At 37.2% G+C, this 11,345-nt stretch overlaps 2 protein-coding genes across 4 annotated transcripts; both read left to right on the forward strand.

The window, feature by feature from the left end:
- The first annotated feature begins 969 nt into the window (after positions 1 to 969).
- Positions 970 to 2,910, forward strand: LOC137722749 (peptidyl-prolyl cis-trans isomerase FKBP12). Its single transcript, XM_068461828.1, has 5 exons — positions 970 to 1,110; positions 1,254 to 1,287; positions 1,409 to 1,470; positions 1,850 to 1,902; positions 2,552 to 2,910. Exons 1-5 carry the CDS (start codon positions 1,023 to 1,025, stop codon positions 2,651 to 2,653), a joined length of 339 nt encoding a protein of 112 aa, XP_068317929.1. The 5' UTR covers positions 970 to 1,022; the 3' UTR covers positions 2,654 to 2,910.
- A 2,198-nt stretch (positions 2,911 to 5,108) lies between these two features.
- Positions 5,109 to 8,655, forward strand: LOC137722517 (transcription factor bHLH143-like). Of its 3 annotated transcripts, none has more exons than XM_068461532.1 (4): positions 5,109 to 5,242; positions 5,586 to 6,277; positions 6,499 to 6,668; positions 6,752 to 8,655. In XM_068461532.1, exon 4 carries the CDS (start codon positions 6,769 to 6,771, stop codon positions 7,873 to 7,875), a length of 1,107 nt encoding a protein of 368 aa, XP_068317633.1. In that variant the 5' UTR covers positions 5,109 to 5,242; positions 5,586 to 6,277; positions 6,499 to 6,668; positions 6,752 to 6,768; the 3' UTR covers positions 7,876 to 8,655. The 3 variants fall into 3 exon arrangements, with proteins under 3 accessions (XP_068317633.1, XP_068317635.1, XP_068317636.1); XM_068461534.1 differs by having other exon boundaries at positions 5,597 to 6,277; XM_068461535.1 differs by having other exon boundaries at positions 5,115 to 5,242; positions 5,623 to 6,277.
- Positions 8,656 to 11,345: the final 2,690 nt, after the last annotated feature.

Consider the following 11,345-nt stretch of genomic DNA (forward strand, 5'->3'; position numbering starts at 1 on the left):
TGTCCACTATCTGTCCCAAGCTTACTTATTTTAGAGCTTGCACACACTTTTAAGGCTTTTAAAAGTGATGATATTGCTTTTGCACCCTGTTTGGTGTTCTGAAAAAAAAAACATTTTCAGTGTGCCCGAAATAAGGGATATTTTTAAGTGTGCCTGAAACACAAGATAGTGCGTCATTGATTATTATACAAGTTGAGAGAAGATTTTTAAGTGTCCCTCTATTTGTATAATGGCATATGGCGTATATGCTCCCATTTTGGACATGTTGAAAAATCTCTCTAAATTGACAGAAGGGAAAAGGAAAAACGTATGGTTAAAAATCCTAATGTCTTTGAACCTACTTACATAGGTGAATTGAGATCATATCCGGATCTTTGAGTCCAATGCCGATGGATCTGGAGGAACCAATCATTTTCAATCATGTGGTCCTTACTCGTCCATTCCACTAGCCTACTTCACATAAATCAAGGGTCCAATCTCTCTTTCTCTCTCTTCAACAGTTCGGATCTCCAAATCCTTGGCTCCGACACTCTACGTGGACCAATGGAAAAGAAGAGAGAGCCTTCTTTAAGAGTATTTGAATTGAGAGGTTTGAGGTTTTAGGTTTTAGGTTCGCTTGTAAGTGATAAGTTTTAGGTTCAATTCTAATTTGAGTTCTTAAGTTCGATTCTCGTCAAAAGCGAATTTGAACCATATTATTGCTAACTCATTATGAGGTTTAGCTCACCCTTTAAAAATTTAAGGTGAGATCTACTTGTATTGGTGGACATCACCTCTATTAGAGAAATTGTTCTGATTATATCTACAAAACATATATTTTATTAGCCACACATTAAGTCAATTATAATTAGATTTGAACTTGCCATTAACACAAGAAGCTGTGGAGAGACAAGTTTATTTACTTACTTACAAGGCCCACTAATACAGATAGCAGGCCCAAAATGGTCACCGACTAGATTGTTTGTAAGAATGATTGGACATACAAAACCCTAAGCAAAGAGAAGCAGCGAGAAAAGAAGAAAATGGGAGTGGAGAAGGAAGTTGTGAGGGCTGGAAGCGGTCCCAAACCGTCCGTCGGACAGAACGTCACCGTTCACTGCACTGGCTTTGGTTTGTCCCTTCATTCTTTTTCTCTTCTAATTTCCCCACTAATCCAACTTAAAAACGTAAAAACAAATTTCTACTTTTTTTTTTTTTTTTTAAATTTTATTTTCTTAATGTTTGAATGATTAATTTTACTGCCCTTATCGCAGGGAAAAATGGCGATCTGAGTCAGAAGTTCTGGAGGTAAGCCTTTTTTTATTTTTTATTTTTTTTATTTTTTCCCAATTTATTTTTATTTTATTTATTGTTGATGGAAAGAACAAATGGGTAATCTTCTTTTTTGAGTTTTGTTTGCGTTTTTTAGCACCAAGGACCCTGGGCAGCAGCCTTTCAGCTTCAAAATAGGCCTCGGATCTGTTATAAAAGGTAACTAACTACGTTTGTGTGTATGTGTTGTGTGTGTGTGTCTAATATATATATATATATATATATATATATATATATATGAGGAGGGGGCTTCATCGTCGGGCTCCTCATAGATGATGTTAGGATCGGCTGGCTCATTCTTATCCATATCTAGCTACTGATTATGGTACACAATTTTCATTGTTCACACATCACGTGGATTGATGGATTTCTCATGGTGGGTGCGAACTAGATGAGAATCATTCTCAATGAGTCCATAAGAAGTGTGTGTGTGTGTATATATATATATATGTATGTATGTATATATGTGGGTGTATCCATATATGCATGTTTATTCTTTTCGAGTTTTTTTTTAATTTCTTTTTCACTTCCTTTGTAGGATGGGATGAAGGTGTTCTTCAAATGCAAGTGGGAGAAGTTGCTCGTCTGCGGGTATGTTAATATTTTGTGCTACCAAAAATTCGTACTCTATGACTTATCAAATAGTTTTGATTTACGTCGTTGAAGTTTCTTGTAAATTGTTATAGTTGAATCGGAGAAGGAACCATTTGGCATGATGTTAATGACTCATTTGGAAAACTTTGAAGTGCCCCGTATGTGTGTCATTGTGATCTTTTGCATTTTTAGCAATAAAATTCTATAAACTTGTCATGCTATCATAATTCTTGTCTCATTTATTTCGCTCGTCTAATACTAATAGTCCTGCATTGTTTTGTATTACCTTCTAATACAATGTTAAGTAGTTAAATACTCTATGACCGATGTTTTTAAAGTAAAAGAGTTGATTTCCCTCTTGACCGATTTACCTTTTAAGACATTGAATTTGTGGCTTCATAAAGTGCTTTATATTCCCTGATTGAATGTGAATTCCTCTTGTAACCTTATGGTCCCAGACCCCCGTGTCATAAATCTGTTGGTTTCCATGGGCGATATGGCATTTCTAAATTAGTGATCTAAGATGTAAGAAGCTAGGAATGCGTTGTGCCCTTATTTTCATATGGTATGCATTCGTTTTAAAAATCTGGATCTGGAAGGAGATCTAAACATTAACATCTCACACTCCTTGTTGATGGCTTTGCAGTGCTCTCCAGATTATGCATATGGCAAAGATGGATTTGCTGCATGGGGGATACAACCTCACTCGGTTCTGGTTTTTGAGATTGAAGTCCTGAGTGCGCAGTAACATCCGGGTATGGAGTTGAGCATCCCGCATATCCTTATGGTTATACTAAGATATAATTTCGAACATCAGTATAACCTTCGTGACCTCTTTCGTTGTTAAAATTTGGCGGATATATCCATATGGTTACCCTACGAATAAATTCTCGTTGTGCCCTGTTATATCAGACATGTTTTAAGGGTTAGTTCTAATGCAATGTTACGAAATGCCCCTTGTTTGGAGCATGGTATGATCATTATGGTAATTGCTTGGAAGCTCAACCCTGAGTCATTTCTTTTGTTCTTTGCTTAGCTGCTTCAGTGATTCTCATTCCTGTTTAGGCATGTTTACTTACTGTTTCTGTTACCAAAATTGTGCCTCGTCGTTTAGGTATTGGAATTATATTGGGCATGACATGGCTAATTTCAACGCGAAGTAAATTGTAGTGATGGTCTTTTAACTTTAACTTAACTGGAGTAATGGTCATTTAACTAAAAATACATTACTAAAACCTGCCGTTATGGTTCCTTAATTAAAAATTCATTACCATTGGTCTCTCAATTTTAATTCAACTGGAGAAATGGTCCCTCAATTTTACCCAATTGTAGCAATGATCCCTTAATTTTAACTTAATTGTAGCAATGGTCATTCTAATATAATTCATTTTGATAAAATTCTGACGAATTTGGCGAAAAGGACCATAACTACATGTTTTGATGAGTTGAGTAATCCAATTGGAGTAATGGTCCTTCTAAGATAACTTATTTGGACAAAATTCTAAAGAAGTTGACGAAAAAAACCGTAGTTACACATTTTGATGAGTTGAGGGACCAATGGTAATGAATTTTTAATTGAGGGAGCATTGCTCCAATTTGATTAAAGTTGAGAGACAATTTCTACAATTTGCTCTCTCAACACAAGATGCACTTACCATTTTTTGTTTAGTATGATGGTAGGATATATCTGAATTGGGAGCGTTGTTTATGGTATACACTTGGATCCTTGGTCATCACTCGTCAGATTGTCAATGGATTCTTGCCCGGACATACAGCCCTCCATTACTTGGAGTACGTCATGTGGTGTAGTAAAAGCTAGCTGTAGTGTAAAGTTGTATCTCATCGGTTAATAAGATCCAAAAGGTTTATAGATCCCAGGGGGTGAGGGACGTAGGAGGTTAGGTTAGCTAAAAGATGGTTATCAGCTCAAAGACATATGGTGTCCTTGATTTTTCAGGGTAAGCATGGGTAAAGAAAATGCCTCGAGCCAATGTTAATCCTTATTTTTTATTTATTTTAAATTTATTATTGTTAAGGGTAGAGGGAAGGATTCGAAATTATTATAATATATTAGGGAAGGGGAGAGTTTCGAATCTGGGACTTATGGGATATTGGACCACATGCACTCCAATGAAGCCTTTCTTCAAAATTGCGCTTTCATGATCTTTAAATTTTGAGAGAACTCAGCTTCTGACGTCTGCGACCTGTATACGACAACCATGACTTGGGCTGGTTTGGAGAGGCAACAGTGGAGGGCCATTCCGGCCGAATTTAGATTCTTGTCAGATTCGTAAATCATATATGTTCATCGTACATCGTGCTATCATAAATTATTTTAAATATTTTTATTTAAAATTACATACAAACAATATCTGTGCGATGAACAAACACGATTTACGATTTTTCAGGATCCTCATCAAAAGAATCTGGAGAGGATCTTGTTGGATTCCGGCCATCGCTTCCCCTTCGTCATTTCTAATGATTGCACCAATGTCACCCTCTCCGGTAACGGGTAAAAATACTCTGCATTGAGCTTATATTTACCTTTGAGAGGAGGGATCCGACGTATCTCCTTTCTGATAGTATCACAAGAGGTTTCCAAATGAAAAATTCCTTTTCTGCCTCTCACACCGTGACATGCCTCCTTGTTGAATCTTGATCGTTGTTTTCTTTTGATTTTTTCAATATTATAATAAAAAAAATAAAAAAATGATACGTGAGAAATTAAAAGAAGACAATTCTCACTATCCTCGACTATTTTAATTTTCAAACTTTCATATATCAATTTTTATTCATCCCAGTTTCATAAAGATCGTGTAACATTTTCATACCATTGTTAGTCTTTTCGTCAAAACTTCTGTTAAAGCTTAACTTAGTGCTTATGTGAATAATAACTGGAAGCCACGTGTTATTGTAACCTCACGTATGAAAAATTATGTCGTACCAAATTTAGTTGGATTTTTTTGGTTTCTTTTATTAGGAAAACTAATGAAAATGATTTAAAAATTTTGAGTTTTAATGATAAGAACAAAATAAAGAGTAAAGTGAATAGTATTAAGATTTTTTAGTGTAAAAATGTAATTTTTCATTAAAAGTGAATGAACTTTTCGTTAAAATTCTTTATTTCGGTGGTAAGGGCAAAAGGGTCATATAGAGGACTATATAATGTTACAAACCGTCCAACGCATGCGCTCCATTAGTCTCACTATCTCACTCTTTTCAACTCCGAAACAGTTCACTTTCCTTACTTTTCTGTGCTTACCGTGAGCAGGGAACCTGTAAGATTCTTCAGTTCAGATCAGATTTCAGATCGATCTAAATCCTTTCACTTTTCACTGTAAGTCTACCATCCTTTCCATTTCGTTCGTCTTCTTGTTAATTGTGGTGTTTGGTTTTGCTTTTTTTTTTTTTTTTTTTCCTTTCCTTGTATTCGTTTTCGATATCCAGTGTTTGGTTGCTGAGAAAATTGAAGAGATGGGCTTGGAATTTGGATATATTGCTGCTTAAAATTTTGATTCTCTGGGAGCCATGAAACTTGGATTTCTTTCCGTACAAAAATTGAGGAAATTGTTGAAGAAAATAAACACCTAAAAGTTATCGATTTCTTTTATTCTACTTTCCAAACAGAATGGATTTTCTGATAATTCTCTGATCTTGCATATACAATTATATATATGTAGTTTATGTGCAGGTAATTAATTGGTGAAATATCCATAGGCAAACAATCGTTGGACATCGAGTGAAGAATCAGATAGAACAATATGCCTTGGTTGAGTTTGTCAGTTGACGTCTTTCGTAAAGTTGTGCACTTGAACTTGTATTGCAGGGTTATTCTGTAAATTGTTCGTTCTGATTTCACTGAACTCAACCCTCAAATTGTTCATCCTTTTGTTGATTTTTCTTCAAGCTTTCATGGGGTCGAATCAGTTTTTCGTTGTGTGTCCCGATATCTATAGAATTAGTTGAAGGTAGAAAGCCAGACCTGTATTTGTCTCCAATCTCAAACCCCCTTTAAGTTTCTCTTCTAGTTTTGTTTGATATAATCCTCACTGTATCGGTCTCATCGGTCGTATCTAGCTTGGCCTCTATTATTCTTCTCTATCAGCACCAGTACAATCTTTTTCCTACCTTCTGCTCACATATAGATTAATCCATTGTTGCTTTTCGCATTCTGAACGTCGGGTATCCATTTAGTCTTCTCTCTGGAATCTTCTGGATTGAGTGGTTCCATCAAGGTTCAAGTGTAGTTATGGTGTGTCAAGGTGCAAGCCAGACGAAATTTCGGGCTTTGAAACATGAAAGTGGGATGGCTGGAAGACCAACAATTATAGTTAGAGTTATTGCTTGCTTTCAACCTTTGCAGGATTGCCAGGTTAGTATTGCGTAACCAAATTTCAGTTTTTCTCAGTTCTCGAATTTTTGTAAACTGTTGGCGTGGTCAGTTGCTGGCCTATTTTCCTTTAAAATATGCGTTTTCTGAGAATGAATTATGATTACTGGTTTGCACGGAATTATTTACTCTCATATCCGTAAGAGTTCTGTTACAAGTGTAGACTGTGTAGTTAAACTGTGTTTTTTGCTGGTTTTCCGCAGGCTGAGTACTTTCGACAGCTGCTTAAGCCTATTACGTAAATTGGTTCGAGATTTCCCGTCATTTACCAAGCCAGAATTTGTAGTATTTTTTTCCTTTTTGTTTGTATGCTTGAAAGGACCCAGAAAGTAATTGAACGTTGCTGATCAAAGAACTATCTATCTCCTGTCAGGTATTGTAATGTCGTGCTTGTCATTGTAGCTATGATATTCATGGGTCATGCATAACTGATCATCTTTGTTCTCTCTTGTATAGGTGATCCTTTTAGTTGGATGGTCAAGGCGAACAACTCTTGCCCTTTTACACAGCATTCTGCTCGGAAACTGCCTGATCTGAATCATACGAGCATGTTGCTGGAGCACGTGCAACATGAATGTTTTCCATCATCTACCAACGAGGGGACTTCGCCAGTATCTGGACATATGGCATTGCCAGCGTCTACAGTTTCTGGTATTCGGAGTCTGAATACTAAAGAAGCAAATGACGACCGTGGGTTGCTTCAATACTTACCGCCACATCTGCAGACCTTATTTCCTCCTCCAAATTCGTATCTTCATGAAAAGCAGTCACCACTTTCTTTTGAATTTGGTGGTGGGATGGCTATACCAAATGCAAATCCAGGGTCTTCTCAGAAGGGGTTCTTTATTTTTGATCAGTCTGGGAATGAAACAAGGCTAATATACAATTCTGTTTTCCCTCCTAGCCCGTATCCACCAATGGCCAGCGTGAAGCTTGGGTGTGGTTATGATTCACATAAACTGGGACAAACAACCAGCATGGATCAAATTGGTCCAACCAAGTACTTCTTACGTGAAGAGACCGGTGAGAATCATATAATTGAAGAGAGTGAGATGCATGAAGACACAGAAGAAATCAATGCATTGCTTTACTCTGATGATGATGATGATGATGATGATGATGATTGCGGGGAGGATGATGAAGTAAAAAGCACGGGTCACTCTCCATTCTGCCGTCAAGAGAATTATGGGAAGAACGAAGATGTTGAGGAAGTAGCACAGAAGATGAATAGTTCTGAATCAGATCCTCCAAACAAAAGACACAAATTGCTTGACAGTGGCTACGTGCAATTATCACCAGTGAAGACTGTCATTAATTCGTTACAACTCGATAAGTCTCATGAGTACGGGAACAATACGGAGTCAAGCAACACTCTTGGCCAGAGCCAAGGAGAGGAAGGAAGTTGGAGTAAGGGTAAGATGAAGTCGAAAACAGACAAGATTTGTGAGACAGTTCGAGTTCTTGAGAGCTTAATTCCTGGTGCTAAGGGCAAGGACCCGGTGTTGATCATCGACGAAGCTATAGACTACTTGAAGTCTATGAAGCTTAAAGCCGAAACTCTGGGAGTAAGTTTCCACTAAGCCACGATGGTCCTTGGATAACCAATGTGTAGCTGTAGCAGGGTGGTAAACGTGGTAAGCCTCAGAATTCTAAATTGCTATTTTCACCGCATTTTTCATATTATATTTGCACCACTTCTCTAATAGAGATGTGATCTACGTCTCGGTGGATCCTACGTCTGTTGGAGAGTTGATACAAATGTTGAAATATGTGATGAGATTAGCATTGGTCGATGAATTTGAAATCACTAGAGGAGGGGTCCTTCTCTTAGTATTTAGTAAGATAATGTGGGGCCTAATAAAAAGTAAGAATGATTATGTTTAAGCTTTATTTATGGGGTGGGATTAAAGATAAAATAAGTCACCAGAGATTTGATTTGAAGGCATGTGGGGAAGGAGGGATGAGAGTGGCGGGGACTGCTGTTCCCTCCTCTTTTCATCAAAGTGTTGATTTAGTGCATGCGCGCTAGGGTCGGGTGTGTATCGGGTCCCATCTTCACCTGTCTTTAAACTTTTTTTCTGGTGATGGAAATTGGAATGATGCAGCAAAAGTTTGGGTTTGTTTGTTTTACGTATGATGCGAGTGTGAAAAGAGGAGGGGAGATAATCTTAGTCCGAAAGTAAAAGCACTTGTACGGTGGGATTTATGGGATGGGTGTGGTTAATAACAAGACTCTTCTAGGAGTCCTAGTCTGTAAGGAGTGATTGTGTGATGCTTTTCTGAGTTTGTAGACAAAGTGTCTGTAAATAACTATGGTGTGGAAGAATTGAATGGATATGGGTTCCGTAGGGAACTGATTTCTGTACGCTCATGTTTTTCTTCTTTCAATTTTACACCTGTTTTGTTTATTTGGCTCATAATTTTTATTTATTTGTTTAATTCAAAAGTCTAACTAACGAAGGTGTGCCGAGAGAGAAAAGCATACTAAAATTGTCTTGAGAGTACAAACCCAACGCCTAATTCAGTTTGGATTTGGATCCTCTCCTGAGCTCAGGGGGCTGAGCCTCCTGAGCAAAGAACGTGGGCCATTGGATTTTGATCAAACGGTTACAAACTGGGGGTTTCTTTAAAAGTTATAATAATTGTAGCCGTTGGATCAAAATCCAACGGTTCACGTGCTTTGCTCAGGAGGCTCAGCCCCCTGAGCTTAGGAGAGGATACAAATCCGTTCAGTTTTCCCTTTTGAATAGACCTAGAAAACGGAACGTGTTTGTGTTTAAATATGTTATTTTAAGAGATCGTATCGTGTCAAACTTACTATCTTAAGGGGTTTAAAAACTCAATCCAAACCCGACCATTAAAATTAACTTGTTACCCGACCTGACTCGATGCACCCATTAAGAACAACACATTGCCTCAACAAATAATCAAATGAAAAAAACTTCATAATTCATATTAAATTTCTAAACATTAATATTTGAAGTCTGAAGTTTCTTTTGATTCACCAATACAATTACCATCAATTCATTAAGCACTACATCTACATGCCACGTAGATGTTACTTAGAGAGGCAAGAAAAAGGTGGATTTGGACCTCGACGACCTCCAGATGTGACACCGGTGGAGTGGGTGATGCTTAGAGGCGGATAAAAAGGTGGGGAGGTTGGGGGACAGAGATGGTGTGGTAACGGTGGGGAGAGAACCCACCTGGTGGTGGTGTAAAGTTGTGACTTGTGAACGATGTGGAGACTGAGAAAGGAGACGGCTCATTTGGAGGTCTTTTTTGTATTCCAAATTACCAAAGTAACCTCTCTTTTAACGCGGTTTGAAATGGGTTACCCGTGAGTAAACCTTAACCAACTCGTTATCTTAACGGATGTTTAACAGGTTGACCCAATAACAACTCGGCTTGTAAGTTTAAGTCCGAAATCGTATGTTTTTCATGTTATTTTGTGCCAGGTAAACGAGTCGTGCATGAAGTTGTCAGAGCACATTTGTTCTTATGTGTTTCTACTCGGTCATACACAATTTCCATTGTTGTAAAGCTCTCATTGGCAAAACCCAAAAAAAAGATAAAAAAAAGAAAAAAAAAGTGTAGTAAATAGTACTAGGTAAAGGTAAAAATATGGTTTTTCGTTAAAAGTGAATAGTACCGGAAGTGTTTCGTTAAAACTCCAAAAAAAAAAAAGAAGAAACTCTCACACCAACTTTGCATTTGAAATTGATTTGTTGCCAATTGATTTTTTTGTGTTTTCAAATTTTTAGCTATCTTAAATCAAATCTAGAAATTGTTCAAATTATAAAACTTACCTTGGGGAAAGAAGGCCTTGCATGTCCCCAAGGCCTTGCATGCGTTTGTAAGTAGTTAGGCTACTCTTCATCTTAACAATTGCCTTTATTATAGAACCTTAACTTTCTTTAGATACACGTTGGGTTGGTTTTCTCACCATCTGTTGAGAATGAATCTCACGTTGATGGGAGGATGGGCTTTGCATAAGCTTATAAGTAAGTAAGCTGCTTCCCTGTCAATTGATTTTATGGTGGAATCCCAACTTTCTTCATGACCTTAAGTAAGTTGTCCCATGTGTGAAGTCCAACAGTTGCATGTTCTCCACGTCACTCCCTTTGTATGGTCCACATGTTAGGCTTGAAAACTTGCCACACGTGAGAGAGCGTGTTGAGAATGAATCTCACATTGACGGTAGGAGGGATCTCATATGGGCCTATAAATAAGGTGGATTGCTCCTCAAATTGCCAATTGATTTATGGTGGAACATCAACTTTCTTCACCATCCATATTAGATGGTCGTCGCTAAGCAATCAAAGATGCCTATGTTAATTGATAAAGTTTGGTGTCCTTTTTCCGAATAAGTGGATGTTTTCATATCGTTTTCATGTTGTCGTTATTTGATAGATATTGTTGATATGTCTTTGATATTTGGTACCAATATGTCAGCATAATGTTGTTAATTTGATGTCGGTATTAGGTACAAGTATCGTCGTTTATGTTGTTTGAGCGCTTTTGTGTATTGGAGTGGATCATTTTCGACGCATACCATTTATTTGATGTGACAAACGTTTGATTTAATCAAACATCAACCAATGACTTTACACTTTGATTTAATCAAACATCAACCAATGACTTTACACTTTGATTTAATCAAACATCAACCAATGACTCTACACTAACGACACAATTTTGGCATGGAACGGTCAGGAAAGACTCGGCAATGCAGTCGCGATTTAAAAAAGCAAAGATGCCTGACTACAAATTTTCTTCTGGCAGCTATGAACTAATAATTATTAACACAATGAGTAGAGACGTGGCGTTATAAACACAATACATACTAGTTTTTGCAGAATTGATGCTCAATTGACGACGACTCTATAATTAAGAACGTTTATAACGTATTAATCGGAAATGATCTCGTCAACCTATCTTATTTAGGTTGCATTCCCAATATCACAAGTTAGTAATAAAGAATAATAAACAATAATTTTGTTCATTATACTAAAACAAGGTCTAAATTTGACACACCATATCAAGATGA

This window comes from Pyrus communis, chromosome 17 (genome assembly GCF_963583255.1).
Source record: "Pyrus communis chromosome 17, drPyrComm1.1, whole genome shotgun sequence".
Lineage (NCBI taxonomy): Eukaryota > Viridiplantae > Streptophyta > Magnoliopsida > Rosales > Rosaceae > Pyrus > Pyrus communis.

Bases quoted from the DNA above. Each gene is read 5' to 3' on its own strand.
- LOC137722749 (XM_068461828.1), top strand. From the start codon at position 1,023: ATGGGAGTGGAGAAGGAAGTTGTGAGGGCTGGAAGCGGTCCCAAACCG. The intron at 1,288-1,408 runs GTAAGCCTTTTT...TGCGTTTTTTAG, and splicing joins CTGAGTCAGAAGTTCTGGAG to CACCAAGGACCCTGGGCAGC. The intron at 1,471-1,849 runs GTAACTAACTAC...CTTCCTTTGTAG, and splicing joins CCTCGGATCTGTTATAAAAG to GATGGGATGAAGGTGTTCTT.
- LOC137722517 (XM_068461532.1), top strand. From the start codon at position 6,769: ATGGTCAAGGCGAACAACTCTTGCCCTTTTACACAGCATTCTGCTCGG.